This window comes from Cyphomyrmex costatus, unplaced genomic scaffold (assembly GCF_001594065.2).
Source record: "Cyphomyrmex costatus isolate MS0001 unplaced genomic scaffold, Ccosl1.0 scaffold1640, whole genome shotgun sequence".
Lineage (NCBI taxonomy): Eukaryota > Metazoa > Arthropoda > Insecta > Hymenoptera > Formicidae > Cyphomyrmex > Cyphomyrmex costatus.
In genome coordinates, this window is record NW_017275654.1 from 54,349 (window position 1) to 73,785 (window position 19,437).

A 19,437-nucleotide genomic window follows, 5' to 3' on the forward strand; every position below is an offset into this window, starting at 1 on the left:
ATAGAAAAAGATAAAGAGTTGAAATTTGAAGTTTCCAGCATTAAATATTTTTTGACGACAAAATCACATGTCGTTTTACTCAATCAAATCTTAACATAAACTTTAAGATAAATTTAATGTAAATCTTCTGAAGAATTCGATCGACATTTAATTAACGAGACTCTATATGGAAATCGGTAATCAGAGTTCACCGCTGTAAGTACGAGTAAAGAACATCTGTTTTTGTGCGTTGATACTCGTTGAATACCCGCACCGACGGACGTAAATTACGCTGGTAATCGCGGACGTATCGACATAAAGGCGATCTATGTGAGCTCGCGGAAGGTGAAAGGTGCTCTTCTTACGCGATTCCGCAATGCGCATCAGCGTGCCCTTTCAGGCTACAGTAAAATACGCGGGGGACGTATCGCGGTTCTTCCTTGTACGTGTCATCCTTAAGATGCTCAGATACATGGCACTCACGCATCGTTCGTCGTGTTTCCGCGATCTGAGAGAGCAGACTCTAGACGAGCGATCCACGATCGTCGAACTTCTAAGAAATTGATAATTCCCGACAACAAAATTGTTCTCGACTTCAAACCAATACATGGAAAGGATTTTACTAAAGAGTATCTAAAAATATAGGTAGATATAATATAAATCTGAAAATAATTTTGTCGGATCGCATCAAAATAATTATATAGGGAAACTCAAGCAGAAAGTTTTGACATTTTAGCATGAGTTGAGCATCGTTATAATTATTTTGTTAGTTTGATAAAATAATTTTCAGATCTGTATTTATATCTAAGTTTTTAGATACTTTAGCAAACGTTCTTTCTGTGTAGGCGGGATATAAGTATACAGATATTTAAAATATAAGGAGCTGTATAAATATTGGATAAATCATGATGCAATAATTTCGAGCGGAACGTAATCGATCGAGTGTGTCCGCGTTAAATCCAATTACAGCGAGGTGCTAATTAACGAAGCAACATCAATCGGTCCAGTACTGGACACCTCGAGCGCACTCGTATAATATCGAGAATTATGACGACATTGCGCTAACGTCGTGAATACAAAACAGATAGGGTGGCAAGATGCGCGTATAATTGGTACGGCGTCGATGCGCCGGTAATAATTTGATTTCCTTCTCGCTCGATCACAGTAATCAGCGTAAAGAATGGTTTTGCGCGAGTAAAAAGTATATGGTGCAGCCGTGAGATCGCGAGGGGGAGGAAGGGGAAAACTGGCTCCCCGAGATGAGCCGCCAGAGGGGATTAAGCAATATTTCTGTCTGATGGAGTAACGCTGTTTGGAGCGACGCTACTGTAGCAGTAATATCACGGTAATAGTACCTAGTGACGGTTAGATTGCGATAATCGGGGTTTGAGACGTCTTCGTTTCAGAGAGAAAGAGAGAGAGAGACAGAGAAAGAAAAAGGGAGAAGGAGAAACGGGGGAGCAAAGCTTGTACAAAGTTGTGGATTGCGAAATCGAAGAGAGACGTAAATGTGAATTAAAACTATCAAAATGTCATTATGCAAAGGGTATAAAATAAAGTCCGTCGCTGTCTCTGTTAACTGTAGGTAATGCAAACGGATAATTTGAGAAGAGTTACCTTTAATGCACTGCTACAAATCTTGCTGCCGCAAGTCTTCTCTCTCTCTTTCACACAAGGCCGTCCTGTGTAAATGCATTAGATGATGTTAGTTAAGGTGCATCTTTATCTCTTTCTGAACGTGGAATAATTAAAAAAAGGCGCAGAAAATTAGCTGAGCTTTGACTTCAATTAACATTTACGCGAACGACCTATAAACTAACGTATGTAAGGTCGATTGGGCAATACTCGCTGATGCCCGAGCGAATCCGCGATTTGTTCCATGCAGGCGCAATTAATATTCGCGAAAGGAAGGGGAGCGGAATTAATTACTGTGCGCCGCGTCAGGGTTGCGGAAGCTTTAGGCTGAAATGAATCTCTCGCCGTCGGACTCGCGAGCGACTAACGTTACCGATCGATTAACCGTTAATTAGCCGCGAACAAGCGAACGAGAGCATGTAATCGCTATTTATCGCCCGCGGAGTCGCCGATTATTATCAGCACGCCGACGCAAACAAAAGCGTTGTTTCTGGTATGCTCATTGGTCCGCTTCAATCGCGGAACCATTTCCTAATATACGATCGAGCTACGGTTCATTTCAAGCGACTGACTGAGCCCGCTTACTTTCGATTTCTCGCCGATCCACACGATTAATATCTCGTCGATATTAATTAAGTCGTTCGAGTGCTCGATGGTGCGACTTGATACTTTATTTAGCGCGGTTTCCATATGTATTATAGGAGAACAATGTAAAAGAAAAAAAAATACACCGTACACTTTAGTTAATCCTACAAATTTATCCAATCATATTTTTGAACACAATACAATACATTTTTCTTATCCGTAAAGAAAACGAATTATAGTAATCGCCGTTCGCGATGGTGTGTCTTGATATTTTGATATAATTTCTACATAAACGCATTGCATACAGGAATTATGTAAAAAAAACGTTCCATCTAATTAATCTAACTTTTTTCAATCATACTTCTAAACATAAAGCAATCCGAGTATCTTTCTTATTTATCTTTAAACAGAAATAAAACAAATTAGTAGCTGCTGTTCGTACTTTGTCATTTTTATATCTAACTGACTAATCGCGAAGCATAATACACAGTTCTATTATATTTATTCATTAGATTCATTATATTGCTGGTTGACATTAATGTACGCTTCACTAAACAGAAGAAACACGCTCTTATAATTTAATTCCACCTTGTTACTTTTCTAACGATCGTTTGTCTCTGAGACTCTCAAACGATCGCTATCTCGTCTAATTAACAGATTACCCAATTATATATAAGTCTTCCTGATTGCTTGGCAATAAAGCGTCATAAAGATCGATAGGATCTCGCCTCGTGTCGAGGACGGCCGTTCGTGTGGGAGGATCCGCACACTTTCACGTCGCTCGCGAGAGATCCATTCGCGCGGATCTGTGAAGTTGATACGACATTCTGTCGTTGTCAAAAAAATTACAACAGTTCCAGTAGCACTTTTCACAGTTCTACAGTTCCTTGTAAAAATAAACAATAGTTCCGCATTTGTAATACTAAAACATTAAAAATGAAAATATGTCGTGCTAACTTCGGGAATCTAGTACGACACTTTCTCCTTTAAAGTACCAAAAAACGACAAATATTATCAATTTTGACAACAGTTTTAATTAGTACTACTCGAGTTCTACTGAAATATATAATATGAACACAAAATTCCAAGAATTACTAATAATTATAACATTTAAATATAAATACAACACGACACTTGGAGAAAAAGTGTCGTGCTGGTTGTTTATAACAGTTCTAACGTCAGTCCTACTTAGTACTGGCAGAGTTCTATGCTCTATCAGCACGACACTTGGAGAAAAAGTGTAAAAGCCATAAAAGAAATTGATCAATTATAGTCGATTGTTCTTCTCACATTCGACTGTGATTGGTCAATTTCTTATGACTTAAGACTTATAGCTTAGAGAACATCTTACTGTTGAAAACCCACAAGGCTTAGCCATTTTCCTGCGTATAAGATTGTTCAAGATACAGTGGACAGCGGCCGCGATGGCAAATGCTAGGACGATACCGAGGAAGAGATAATTTATTGACAAAATCACGCGCGAAGACGAGCGACAGACCGACTAAAGCTGGCAGCTCTAAATGTCACGAGATTCACACAGGTGTTACGCGTTAAGGGATTATATCACCGGCTTCTATGCTTCTTCGGATACGCCTCTTCGATTGCGCACAGTGAGAAAAGAAGTAAGCAACCGTATGCATCTGGGCTATTATACGTGTATATACGCAAAACGCGACACGGCGATACGATCGCTCAGTGGATGGCGGAATCTCGTCTCCCGCGTAAGCGAGCCAAGCGTCATTAAGAGAAAATTGCAATAACGAAAGCCGGATTGATTATTACGATGCGCTGTTCGTAATGCATGATGCGCCACGTGCTTCCCCGATATTACGTCGTCATTGGAGATGCAACGTGCACGCGCGTCCACGATACATCGTGATATCAGGAAATAAACGTAGCGGTGATTAACCTCAATAATCGCAATGACGCTGAATAGACACGTCGTCGCAATCTGGACTTTTTCCGCAAAAAGTTATCTCTGTAAATGAGTACGTGAATTCCATGTTTATCAATAAAACGATGTTATCTTCCGGAAAATCGTGTCCGAAAAGTTTTTGAATCTCAAGACAAATTTATCGAATTCAATGAATAAATGCAATGAAAAAAACATAAAATTGAAAAAATACAATTTTTGTTTATAAAATACAGTTACAGATGAAAATAGTTAATCCGTCTCCAATTTGGGTCTTTTTTAATACAAGCCAAACTTTGCAGTCACAAACCTCTCATTTTGGCAGAAATTTGAATTTTTTGAAATAAAGGTTTTAACATTTAAATTAAAAAACTATTTGTAATGTAATAGGAATGTTTCAAAGTAACTATGAATTTTCTTTGATAGAATAGTAAAGAGAAACTTAGGTTGGACAAAAAAGATGGATATTATAGATCTAGATTACACAAACGGAGGGATTAAAAATTATGATTGCAGACGGAGAGTTGAGAATTAAGAATAAGAGCAGAAATAATAAGCGGATTAAAGTAGCAAGTATCATGCATTCGTAAATCATAACAAATTACTTTTGTTCTCATATCTGGCTCTTTAATGCTAGATTAATATGCCCACATGAATGTTCATTTGCAATTGCATTCCTTGTATAATATCAAGCTGTGATTCTTGTATGCTAAAAGAGATATAAAAATCGAGTTATAGGCCTTTGATTTCTTTTTTCTTCCAGATTTGCTCGCGTAATGGATTATTACTTTCAAATTAAGTTATTAAATTAATACCAACATTGCATATTTCTCAGCAATAAGTCCGTAACATTCCGGTGCGATTACGAAACCGTATTTGTAACGATTTGAATTAGGAATGCGTTTTCAAATGCTTCGGATGCCAGGCGAGATAGAGCAAGAGGAGAATCGCTTCGAATTCTTTTCGTACGGGGAAGAATAGGATACCGAGGTCGGTATTTATAATCGATTCTTATATTTAAGACCGTTTTAAGTGCAGCTTTAAGATAAACTAATGAAGAAATCAAGAGAGTTGTATTAGTACCTTAAGACATTACTTGATAGTCTTGAAATAAGAATAGATTCTCTTACAAAAATCTAATACTAATTAAAAGATAGTAGTTAATTACTTATTTAAATATATTAAAGGCATTGTAGTTTAGCATTTTTGGCACTCGAAAATAATTAATTACTGTCTGTCAGTAATAAATTGGCTCAGAGATATTCAATTTCTGTAAGGGTTATGAGAATATCGGCTCGAATCGTTCGCGATAAATGTAAGCAGAAGTTCATGCCCGGACGGTTAGATCAGTGCAGAACGATGTCGGAGAAGAACACCAAGAAGTGTTTCAAAGAACTTCGTCACAGTCGGCCGAGCGCGGTATGCTCGAGGAATTATTTATGAAATTTCGGTTTCTACTGTAAAATCTTGACGTGTGCCGCGACTACTTTCCATTTTTTCCTCCTTTCCCTTTTTAAACTCTTGTACGTGAGATGCGCGCTCACATGGCTCGAGCCAGCCCTTTCGCGTCCCTTCAGCATCTCTAATCATATTGTATTTTTTTCTGTAAGTACAGAACAGTTTATATTAAATTTCCAGGATGTTTAAGCCGCTCCTCAAGTTCATGAACAGTTCATGAACGTGAAGCTATGAAACACCAATCATTTGATACGTTTAATTTGAAATAAAATAGACATACAGCCGCCGCTTACATTAAACACGACTATACCGCTCTCTCGAACCCGTGTGAAGCTGGCCCCCCAAAACATAATTTTCGTATATCTTTTGAACTAAGGGTGAGCAAACGAAAATTCCAACTAAGCATTCGTGAGCAAACGATGAGCAAACGAATGCATGAAGAAAAACATCGATTTTTTAATATTGGGGGGCCAGCTTCACACGGGTCTCTCGATATTATGTTGAAAAAATTGATTACTTAATACATTCCACTCACGTTACAAGGAATAATATTTTTCTGTAATAACAGATACAAACAGAAAATTATCTTCCTGTAGAAGTATTTTTCTGGAGAAATTTCAAACGAGAATAATATCTATACAGGAAGATAATTGTTTATTTGTGTCTGTTATTACAGAAAAATATTATTCCTTGTAACGTGAGTGGAATGTATTAAGTAATCAATTTTTTCAATATAATATCGAGAGTGGTATAGTCGTGTTTAATTCAAACGGTCTCATGTCTGTTTTGTATCCCGATCCAAACGAAATCGACGAAGATGAATATTCTTTCACCTCGAGAAAGCTATGCAGGATTAATAACGACGTTGCCCGCGGTGAAACTGATGGAAGCTATAACGTTGTGACCGGGCCATCGTGTCGAGTTGAACGAAAGGTCAGCTCATGTAAAAAATAACTGGCGAAACGTCCGACGACGGGCGTATCCGACGTGCCGCGTTGCTTTTTGTCTCGTGTCGACTTACGCCATGCCATTGCGCGACGTTTCTCTCCTATACTCTTATCCCTTCGCCTTTTTATCCGAATTACATAATTGTATATCGAGAGCGAACGGTCTCGCGCTAGGAGAACACGAGAGAACATATTTTACACAAACGCCACACGGTGAAAGGCCCGTCTTTGCGCATTGCGAATTAAAAGTCGCCCGTAGGTCTCGATAAAGTCTCGACTCGTTTTACAGAAACGGCTGCAAGGTATCGCGATCGTGTTATCGAGAGCAGGTGCGACTACTACAAGATAGCGCTTCATAGTCAAATAGAATGGAATGGATAAAAGTATAGGCGCTCAGCTGGAGCTGGAAATATAATTAGTAGACTAATTGCCATATCATCAATAAACTCAAGAATGTTAACGCTATTTAAAGAATTTAAAAGTACGAGTTTATAGAGTTACGTAAACATTAAATGCTATTTAATTGCACTAAATATTTAATTTGATTGTAAAAGTCAAGCAAAATTGTATAAATTTATATAATTTTTTATGTAAATAATAAATAAGTATATGTAAGGTTGTAATTTAAAAAAAAATATATATATACATATATGCTTGTAATATTATGATTTCGTGTTTTAACGTGTCGATGGGTCATTAAAATGATAAGCTATAAATCAATTATAACCGCGTTACATAAATCTTTATGAACAAAAAGTACAGAGCTTGTAATTCGAATACCTACAGAGCGCTATTAGCATACCACACGAACTATGAGACAGAGTAGGGGCGAAGAATATAATTTAATCTGACGGTAACAATTAACACCTGTCTGGCACGTGTTAGATAAGGTGAAAGTTGCCTATTCCACTATCTTATTATTTTTTCGTTATATTGTATCTTCCGATTTTTCATAATACCGTTTTTATTTGGCAAAGCAAAAAATACATGCTGTTATATCAAGACAAACACGTTTATTTCTAAGTATAAATTATTTTAATTTTCTCACCTCTTTTTTCTCATACATTACAGCCAATTTTAAATCTATTTTAATGATTTTTATCCAATCTTCTTTCTCTTTAATCTTTCGTTGACATAGTAACATTTTATTCAATCCGATCGCGTTTATGTAACACTGCAGTTACGCCGGATTATGTTGTATTTATAACGGTAGCAAATCAAACTAGCAATCTCGAATTTATGGAGCACTTTGGTGCATTAACCTATCGCCGGTGCGTAACGATAGTTGTGCATAATTATAGCTGCAACTGGTACAACGGGGTCCACCGTGGACCACGGGCCCGATTGCGAAACCGCATAAATTACCTCCGCGTAAATTACACGACGCGGCTGCATCGAATGAGACGGCGCGGCAACCACAAATATTCTTTTTCTTTCCTTTCGGCAAAAGATAACTTTTGTTATCTCGTATCTTATCGAACAGGATGCATCCACAACTTGAAAAATATCGTGGGAGAACTTACATATTGCAAATGAAAATTAAACTATAAAGAAATAAGCTTATTAAGAATAAACTCGTAATTGCGTTTTTTTAGAAAGTTTCAAGAACGCCGCGTATTTTTCAATAAGAGTTACATCGATTGATTGGAGATTCTTTATTTGTTCTTTGATCATCTATTGAGAGATATAAAAACAGAACGACTCATTTCAAGCGATTGCAAGTTATATCCTGATCACGTATACTTATTTGTTGTTTTATTTATTCAATATAAGTACACATAAGTCTATAGCATATAGAAATATATAGTAAGAAAAAAGCAGTAAGAAAGAAAAGGTCGTAAGCAACCCAAGAAACACATTAAAGTCAAGAGAAAGTTAAAATGATTTTATTTTGATGTTATAAATGTCAAAACAATGAGATATTTTTATTACAAAATTTCACTGTTTATCGACGTTAAAAAAATTAGTTATTTTGATTTTTTTGTTGACTTTTATGTATTTTTATGAAAATAAGTGACAGACCAATTACAAAGGAAAGAACGTAAATAATAACGTAAAACGATAACGTAAGAAGTAACGGATCCAAAATGTTGATCTGCTTACTGCTTACAATTTTTGTATGCAATTTCTACTTTTTCATGTCCCGTTTGTTGTCTTTTCTTTTTCAGTTTTCGTGTCGATTCTCGACTTTCGTCATGGCCGTTTGTTATGCAGCGCGGGGGAACCTGGCGTAAGTGTTCAAAAAATTGATTGAATAAATCGGAAGAAAAAATTAATGCTTTTAGTCTAATTGACGCTTTTAGTTCGAACAAATATCATCGCGAATAGCAGCTACATTTTCTTTCCATTGAAGCGTCGATTTCTGATTTTCAAGTATCTGGACTTCGACAATCTGCCGGAAACGAATTTCTCATGTCAAGGAAAAGTAATCGGCGGATACTACGCGGACGTCGAAGCGGGCTGTCAAATGTTTCACGTCTGCACCATCGGCCAGAAAGGTAGTTTTGCATTATAAAAGCGAGATCCCCACGTATTGCACAATCATGCTTTAAATCATTCATATTTTAACGTACAAAAAAAATTTCGAGATTTTAAAACTTGATTTTTTTCGCGAGATTCGTTAAATAAACTTATGGAGACACGAATCTAAACTTTAAACGAATTATATTACTCACTTCGGTAGGTTTAGCACGTACCAAGTATTTTTAATTAAAAAATCTGAATAATTTACATAACGTGTGTATAAATTAATGTATAAACATTATAATTGATACTAGACGAAATCGATGACATTATGAAGAGAAATGTAATTGTATTAAAAATATGTTGCAGTCTGATATGATATTAATACAACATTAATTAAATTGCAAACTAATTAAGATCCTTTAAATAAATCAATAGTATAAAAATAAAATTTACTGCTTTATTTTGCTGGTGTTCTTTTTTTTTAAAGAGCAAAATTTCAGTTGAGTAATAAATCACTAATTGAATTCTCAAAACCAAATTCACATAATGGGGAGACAGACTCCTCATGACGAGTCGCAACCAGACTCTCGGCTTAGGTCAGTAAACGTTCTTCGACGACCGTGACATTCTCGCCATGAAAGATCTCCCGTGATCGATTACAAAACTTCGATGGGCAGCCTTCATTCGAGCTGCTTTCGAAACGATCTACTTACCGTCGATACGTGCCGATCTTAAATAGGTTCGCGCTGCTATTAATTATCGCTACTAATTCCAGCTCTAATCCGGATCTGTCTTTGATAAATCGCTGGCTCTCGGCCCCGGATCCAAACAGTCGGCTCAGACTCTTTCGTCGCGCCACGTGAACACTTGACATATAAAACGATTTGCATAATCGCTTGTACAAAATCAACTTTATGGACTGGATCGGTTCGAGGTGGACGCGACGCTTGTAGTAGGTTTCTCCGGGAGTTTAGGAGAATGGAACGAAAACGTCTCCGAAATATGCGAGAAGCGTCTCACCAAAGATAAATTATTGCGTTCTCTTAATGGAGACGCAAGTCTGGAGTGATCAACGTGAAAAATTATACTCAAAGAATCAAGTGCGAAGAATTTCAAAGAATTTTAATATATTTATATAATGAAGTCGTTTTTCTTTTAAAGAAATAACCTTGTTGAATTTAATTAATATAGTAGTATATAAAATATACCTTTGTAATTTACGAGGTACGCACTCAAAGAAAAAGAAAGCATTTTTTATAGTGGTAGCAACTCTGTATATGTAACAGTTATATAATTTACTTAAAGAATTAATGCATATGGTATAATTAAATAAACTTTATAGTTATTGCAATTAACGTTTAATGATTACAAGAATTAATAAATTTTCGTAATTATTTAATTTTAATTAATTATAACCATAATGTAGTTTATTCAACTATGTACATTAATTCTATATATAAAAATTGTCAGATATATTACTTTCATAATAGTTGTTATCATGATATGTCTTTTTCTGAGAGAATGCGTAATGATTATTCTTAATTGAATTAAGTAACGTTAATATCGGAAAACGATTGAATTAAGCAAATCCGCATCAAGAAACTCAAAGTCAGGGTCGTATTAAAATCACGACAAGCACGCCCCGTGAGTCCAGAGCATCCCCGAATAATGACCCTCTTCTTCACCGTGAGACTTGGTTTCAGACGAGATTATGGACATAAAATTCCTCTGTCTGAACGGAACCGTCTTCGACCAGGAAACCAGAGTCTGCGAGAGGGTTGATGAGGTCGACTGCAGCAAGAGTGAGCGGTTCTACAATCTGAATCTAGAGCTGTATGGCAATAACGCTGTGACACTCAGGTAATTCTATCAGGACACGCCTTATACCTTGCTATATTTAATAACGTGATTATAAAGTCCAGTTTTCGTTTTACATTCTACAGAAGGTAGCGATTTACATAAACGTATAGAAAATAGGTGTTGTCAAAAGGTTAATAATAATTCTGACTTTCTGGAAATTTTATTAATGACACGGCAAGTCGGTCGCTAATCTACTTTCTGGTTTCACATTGATGCAAATTGCTGCGAACAGAGACTGACTATCGAACGAAAGAAGTTGTTGCACATTCTGATTGCTTCGCTGGTCATATACAAGGTGTCAAATACGACCGCAATTCCTAACAAACTCGGACGTTCACTTTACGTTTCGTAAGCACCGAAGACATATACAACGTACTTTTTCTGTTCGATGTAATTTATCTTTCGTTTATATAAAATTTTACATGGATATAAATAATGACAATATCGATAAAAATTACTGAAAGCGGAAATTATTGAATGTAAATAAATAACAAAATTATATACTGTTGCTTCTCCCGATTTGGATAAAAATCCGAATTTTTTAAAAGTCAAACTTTTCAATTTAACGACCACAAGATCTTAAACTCTTAATCTTTAAGTTTGTCACTTAAGATAAACTTTTATATTAATCAAATTAATTTAAAATTGGAAAATAGTTTTTTTTCTCATATTTTAAGATTTTGGTCGTTAAAGTAAAATTAGATTTTTTGAAACATCGGATTTTTATTCAAAATAGGAAAGGTGACAGTATAATTTTGTTATTTGCCTTCACGGACACCCCGTACACGAGGTAATATCGAGTCGCCGCATTTCAAAAATTCTTGCTGGCATTTCGCGGATTGCTACATTTTTCCTGCTTCGTTTCGTTTGCGCAAAGCAGTCCAAAGCAATGCTTTCAGAAATATGATCGCATAATGTTCCCATAGCGAAAACAAAACAACGCGATGCAGCTCGGTATCTCAGGCTCGCATTTCCAGACTCGTACGCTTTATGGCTCGTGATGCGTACGTATTTTTGCACACCTCGGGGTCTCAGCGTCTCGAAATCATCGTCACGTAAAAGGCACGTACATACGTTATCCGTACGTATATACGTACACCCATAAATATTTCAACGGCTTTCCTCCGCTCGGTATCCCAGGAATGCTGGCGTCCTCCCCCTATGGCCGCGGGACGTATGCAGATAAAAATTATAACGATTAACTGTCACGACAAACGAAATTTATATGCTGTTCGACGAGGAGGCTAAGTCATCTTTTCTCAAGACGACTTCTATTTTCGGTCGACAGTAAATCTCGTTCCCGCGCCGTTCATTTTACCCTCGGGAACCAACATCCCGACCTCTTCCCCGCCCGTCTTGCATCTTATACGTTATTATCATCCGTCAGTCTTATCCAGCAATTAACGGTCGTTACTTCGAAGCGGTTATCTTGCGAGCCGCTGACGCTAGGGAATGTACGATATGACACACGAGCAGCCGCTAACGACGATGATTTTTTTTCCTAAGAATTTATAATGCGACGCAATGTACGACCACTGTGAACAGATAAAGATATTTGCTCGCCGTATCTGGACAGACATCGAGATCGCAGCCTATAAATCACCAGGCAGTGATACATGCTCTATGTAACGTAATATCTAGTATAATATCTAGTTTCGTGTACTCATGTAAAAGCGCTACCGAGAGGAGTCACAGATACGCGAGATAATGTCCAACTTGTTACGATTGATGTACAAGGTGTCCAGTAAAGACTATAATAACTTACGCTGAACAAAACTTTGGCCTAACGAATGATCGTTAATCAATGTTCAACTTAATGCCCAATTAATTTATGAATACAATAACTAGATTCATTAATATAATGGTTATACGTAACATTTCTCTCAGTGCATGAATTACGGTCTTTACTGAACACTATATATCGCTTTTAATATCGCATATCTGCTTCTTACGTCGCTTACAGCTTGAACGGTGATGACGAGGACGACCTGACGATTGATCCAGTAGAAGAGCATCAACTGCTGCGAACTACCTCGGCGCGACCCAGCACAACCAGCACAACTAGCACGACCACATCCCGACCTAGCAAACCATCCACCACGGCCGCTAGTGGTTCCTTCCAGCACCCAGCCGGTTATCCGCAGCACTATCAGCCGCAACCACCGTTCCCACAAGTACACACGAGCCAGTCCAAGTCGCTGTACGATGATAAGAACGGCGGTTACCATCACCAGTACATCTTTCACAATGGCGGCGAGCGCACCAGCAATCAGGCCACGTCTTATCAATTGTTCAGTAATCAGGGTGCTGTAAGCTCGACGACCATACCGCCGGCGCCACCCCCGCCACCCCCGCCGCAGATTCATCAGATCAGGTACAGCTCGACGGTGGGTCCACCACCGCAGATCATTCACAGCGAACCGTCTACCGTGACGCCGTTGTTCGCGACATCCTCCACGATACAGACGCTGCTCAACAGCAACGCGAACAACCCGGCGGCCTTGATTAACCCCATCTTTCACAATCACGGGATCGCGAGCACTACTGAACAATTCTCCGTCCATAGCAACAATCCACGCGAGACTATTGACTATCGTGATGATGGCGATCAGGAACAAGACATAAGAGCATTGGAAGCGATACAATCGGCGAACAAGGGCAAGGTATGTAATTTTTTGTATAAGCGCGTAAAATTGTATAATAAAACTCTTTATAAACTTAATAAAGTATTTGGTACAACAAAGAACTTGTAACTGTATTGGAAGAACCTTCGTTAAAAATATTAAAATATAATTATACATTACAATCTCTGAACATTTTAAAATCTTTCTAGCTCATTACATTACTCAAAATCTTATTAAACTTTGATCTTTGATCATTATATAGTTAATTGATTTGACACAAATTTTGCCCCTACAAAGTTAAGATCTTTTGGTTCTATTACCGAAAACAAAATTTGAAAAAGTTAAGTCGTTTTTGAGAAATTTTTTGCAGACGGACAATTGGACAAACGGACACGACGGAACAAACAAACCAGCACGACTTATAAAGTTTGCTATTCTCTACTATTTAATAAAAATATATGTAGCAGTCGCGCTAAAAATCATTTCAGTCTCTGGTTTAGCGGAGCTGACTTGATGGAAAATGTTATTCAAACTCTCTTACATTTCTTTATTTTTAATATTAGATTTCTAAGCTGACAATATCTCCGGTGCCAAGCCAGCAAGAGTCGTCCCGAACAGTACAGACGAAAACAAGTCAAACATCACAGCAACAGCAGCAGAGGATATCTGGCAACTTTTTGCCGACTCCGACCATCGTCGAGACAACTATGAGATCGTTCTATCCGACACCGAGGCCTTCTCCGAAGCCTCCGCAGTCGTCGCAGTCAGTCACTCGTCAGGTTACTCAACACATTCACGTGCCGCAGCTCAAACCTCATCAAATCACCATAAATCTGCCGCCACCAGATATCCAGAGAATTGTGCAGCACCCGTCGCCTCTGCTGCCTTCGCAGTCTCGGGTGATTGTCACGGCGAAGGCGAGCGTGAGCGATGAATCTGGTAGACCTCTGAACACTACGCAATTGGTGACACTGCCGTTGCCAACTATACCGGCTAGCTATGACGATTACAAGGAGGGTGACGAGTCCTTCGATCCCTTTTATCGCGACGTTCCAAAAATTCGCAAAAATCGCCAGAACGCGATGGAGAAAATAAGATTCTTGCGCGCGAAACGATCACTCGAGCAACCCTATCACTTCGTTTACGGAGTTGACAATCGTCAGAATTTCAAAATGGTACGAGAGGACGAGCCGCGTAAGAATGAAGGTAATGCGATAAATAAAGAAAATACGCATGTCCAGATTAACCTCAAAGATTTCCGAGCTCTTAAAGAAAGTCTAATAAAATTTAGAGACATTTTATTTAGCGACAATGTAAACGAAGATTCTTTTCATAATAATGCTGAAGAAAATAAAAATAATACCGAACGTGTTGGGATAGACAGCAAGGCTTTTGATACAATACCTATAAAGCAAGTGAAAGACAATGCGATAAAAAAAGTAGACTATTTAGAAGACTTGAAGACAGAAGCCTCTAAACACTTTAATTTAAATAAAAATGCGGATAAAGATGAGGAAGAAGAAGATGAGAAAATAAATGATTATTCATCTCCAAATATTAAAGTTAAAGCTGAAAAACCGCTTGATGAGAAAAAACACATTAAGGATACGTCAGAACTTGAAATTCACTTCGAATCTACGACTGCTCATCCTCGAAAGAATGAATCTCAAGGAGACGTTATAGACTTAATAATACTCGATTCCGACAATGATTCTAAAGTGAAAGCCACGTCCGCCAAGACTGACGCATCTATCGAGATTATCATCAAGGAGGAAACAAAATCTGGCACGCACAACGACTCGAAGACTGATGGGAAAGTTGCGCACAGAGGACAAATCGCAGAATCCCTGATAAAAGATGATCCGGAGAAGCGATCGAACTCCGTCACCGGCGAGAGAAGACAATTCGCGGTTCCGCATGAAACAATTAAACAAAATGATGGTGCCAAAGATGACGGAGAACGAAAGTCTGGTCCGAGAAGGAAGAGTTCTCGACCGAGATCATCGAAAAGACGTATATCTTCGAGAATAAGGCAGCAAAGAATGGAAAACATCGAACCAGAGACAATTCAGCAAATGGAAAGAACTACTACTACTGCTATTATTGATGCTGTTATTTCTACTTCTACTACTACAACTACTTCTACTTCTACTACCACCATGACTCCATCCATCGCAGCTTTTGAGAAGAAAATTGCGGAACAAATTGATAGTAACATTTTCGGAGACTCAGAGTCACACACTTTTAAAGAACTTGATACAAGGGCGATTGGTCAACGAGACGCGATATACTCGAAGAGCTTACAGAACGATAAAAGTTACGATGCCAGTAGAAGTAAGAACATAGAACGATCGTTTAATCGCCAGATTGTGGAAGATCATACAAAGAGCTCGGAGCTACGTACTGATAAACTAGAGGAAGAAAAACAGGAAACTGAAGTGCCAGATTATACGCAGAATACTGAAGAAGAAGATACAACCATCACTGAAAATCCGAGTAGTGCAAAAGAAGTGAAATCGACAGAAGTTACACACGTCTCTGAAGAGAACAAGTCTTCCACCGAAGAGGAAGATTCTTACAAGGAGTACGAATTTCCGGATGATGATGAAGTTGACACAAATGAAGGAGAACTCGAAGAGAACTCGCAGAACCGATCTAGCAAAATTTCTTCCGACGAAGTTACAATTTCTAATGAAGGTAACTTGGAGAAAGAATCAGCTTATCGCGAAGATGTAAGCAAGAAATCGAGCACTGATATGTCAGACGAAGAGCAGAGTTCAACGGCAAATTACAATGAAGAGGTAAATTCCGAAGAATTGAACGATTATCAGGATATAACGGAATCGTCCGTGGAGAGTACGCATAGCATTCAGGAAGATTACAGAGAGTATTCAGAAAGTACTGAGGGTTCCACGATGGATTATACGAATACCGAGGAGTACACCGATTCCCAGGAAGATATCACGGCTTCGACCGAAGATGGCGAGGGTAGTACTGAGGGTGTCCTGAAATTTACAGACGAATTGCCAGTATCGGATAATAATGAGGACGAGGAAACAACGGAAGAATCGTCAGCATCTAACGAAAGCGGCGCGCATGATTACGTCGACGACAATTACGAGCCCGAAAATTACAAAACAGAAATTACCACAAATTCGAAAGAATTTGAAGAGGACAAGAGTGAGGACAAAAACGATGGAGAGAAGGAAGATACGTCAGCGAAAGATCCTAATCGTACGAAGAATATAGAGAAGAATGATGATAGCATCGAAGTAGAAACGCAGACGGATCACGTGGCCGGTGTCACGAAGATCAAGGATCTCCAGGAAATCACAAGTTTAACTACGACTTTGTCGACTACAACGCCGGCATTAACTACGACGATATCAAACACAGCGGCATCGACTACGACAGCGTCCAGCACAACGGCGTCGACCGCGGCAACCTCAACCACAATAGAGTCGACCACATCGATATCGAGCTCGACTCCGATCACAACTGCGATCACAACTCCTCGAACGACGACCACTCGTCGACCAAAGACTACCACTCCTCGTGCCACGCCACCGAAACTATTTAAGCCTACTGGGAATAAAAGGATTTATGCTTACAATCCTCCTTCGACGACTCCGAATCCGGTTGTGATCAAACCGAGATTGGGTCTATATAATCCGAAGCCGGCGAAACCGATTAAATCTTATAATGACTTGGTGCCAAAACCAACTATCAGGAAGCTAATTTTACCTACACGAAAATCTACCACCACCACTACCACTACCGAAGCTACTACTACTACAATAGAAATGTTGAATACGGAGAATCCGGAAATGACGACGGAACCTGTGACAATAACGGCGGTATCGACGACGGCAGCAGCAACGACGACGACGGCAGCGATAACGACGGCAGCAACCTCAACGACAACAGCTGCAACGACGTCAACAGTGGCAACAACAACAACGACAACAACAACAACGGAGGCAACAACAATGACCGCAGCAGCGACGACGACGACGACGGAGTTGAGTAGAAGCGAGGAGAACGGTCTCGAGAGTAAACTGGAAACGAACGAACGTATATCTCTCTTTTCAGCAAATAATGATCAAACAAACAAGGAGGATCAACTTCCAAACCCGTCTGAGCAAAATACTTCGACCAACTCTTCGAAAAACGCTGATCCAGAAATGACGACCACGAAAATCGAAGCTTCCACTCCTTATCCTCTATCTAAATTGTTCACTCTTGCGCCTTCCATTGAGCCGACCACGAAGGAAGTAGATGTTAAACCGCAGGAAACGACGGAGGACATCGATACTCTCGTACCGACGACTATTCCACCGACGACGTTGCTGTCCGAAAAATCCGAGTATGCTGAGATTACGCCGAGTACTGAGAAATATTTCGAAATAACGGAGACCACCGCAGCTCCCACTTCTAAAATCTATGAGGAGAAAACTTCTTTGGTTTCTTCGGTCCCTCCGATTCCCGAACGTGCGACGTCGGTCTCGGTCTTGACGACCATCTTGCCTAAAGCGGAGGACTCCGATCCCGGTGCGTCGATGGAAACTGCGATCCTCAGATCAAACAGCCGGAAACTCGTAAAACCGCGGAAGCACCCGAGCTTTAATTGCCTCGAGAAAGAAATGTATCGCTTCTATGGTGACTTCAGGGACTGTCGATTGTTCCATTATTGTTCGCCCGGTTTTACCTCGCGACAGGTGCTGGACTTCCGGTTCGTGTGCGAGGAGGGCACGGCGTTTGACGAAGTGACGCAGAGTTGCCGTCATGAAGTGCGTAACCGGAAGTGCCGAAATCGCTCCTGGTGAGCGTCCACGAGGAGAAATGAAGGATGCTCCACCGTTTCGTTTTCTTCGAATCTCGTGTTTCCTCGATTCCGTTGATTTTGGTAATTCGTGAATCCTTTAGGACTCTTTAGTGTATTTATATTTTCTTCCTTCCTTTTTTTAACACTCAATACGTAAGAAATACCCGAAGAAGAGGGCTCCCTTCTTCTCCTAAGCCCATTGCCATAGCGCTTCGCGCTGGATTCACACTTATTAAAGTTAATGCGTTCTAATCGACTCGCGATCATCGATTGGATCAAAGAGGGAAGCGAGGAAACATCGTTGGCGCAGTTTCGTTTGAGAAAAGAAGTCACACTTATCGTTAGCGTTAAGTAAGAAAGCGAAAAAGTCGGTTCCTACGTTGTGTCCTCGGGACATATTGGCGCGAGAGACATTAAGCGAAGATAGTGAAGTCGCGTGACTGTGAAGCGATTTATTATATATCGCAATCACTCGTCGAGCGAATGATTCAGATCCGCCAAACGCGAATTTCTGAACGTTGCCGAATATTGCCGAAGAAACTACGCCCTATGGTTTATCCGTGCTCTTGGCATCTTGCTCGTACGCAGCGCGATAATGAATTAGCCGTCTTTTTGACCGAATAAATAATTTTATCGAGATAAAGTCGAATAGGTATATTTTTGATAAAATATTTGCGACTATGCATTGTACTCACAGTACAGAATATCTAAAAATATTTTTAATACAAGAATCTTCTCAGAATTTCGTATAAAATATTTTTGATAAAGCAATTTTTCGAAACTGTATTTTTTACAAATTTAAATAATTTTAATTGACAAGTACATATCGAAGTATGTCGAACTAATAATGTTATCGAGATGAAGTCGAATATATCTTTAATAAAATATTTACGACTATAAATTTCACTCACGTCAGTGAAGTATATCTAAAAATATTTTTAATAGAAAAATCTTAGAATTTCGTATAAAATGTTTTTTTAATAAAGAATTTTTCGAAATTATTCTCTTTTAATTTAAATAATTCTAATTATCGTGTATATATTGGAGTATGTTGAAGTGAATATTGCACAGATGATCGTATTGTTTAAGACATTCGTCAAATTAATTCGTCATAATATCAAAAAGTGCAATTAGATGAAACGTCAT

At 38.9% G+C, this 19,437-nt stretch overlaps 1 protein-coding gene across 1 annotated transcript in view; it reads left to right on the forward strand.

Annotated features, from left to right (window-relative positions):
• The window catches only part of LOC108771780 (serine-rich adhesin for platelets), a 40,898-nt gene extending 22,065 nt beyond the window's left edge, over positions 1 to 18,833 (forward strand). Inside the window, 7 exon segments of the mRNA XM_018537141.1 lie at positions 8,685 to 8,746; positions 8,891 to 9,014; positions 10,686 to 10,842; positions 12,806 to 13,505; positions 14,030 to 17,915; positions 17,918 to 17,938; positions 18,000 to 18,833. Coding sequence (XP_018392643.1) covers positions 8,685 to 8,746; positions 8,891 to 9,014; positions 10,686 to 10,842; positions 12,806 to 13,505; positions 14,030 to 17,915; positions 17,918 to 17,938; positions 18,000 to 18,292 — 5,243 coding nt within the window. The 3' untranslated portion in view covers positions 18,293 to 18,833.
• Positions 18,834 to 19,437: the final 604 nt, after the last annotated feature.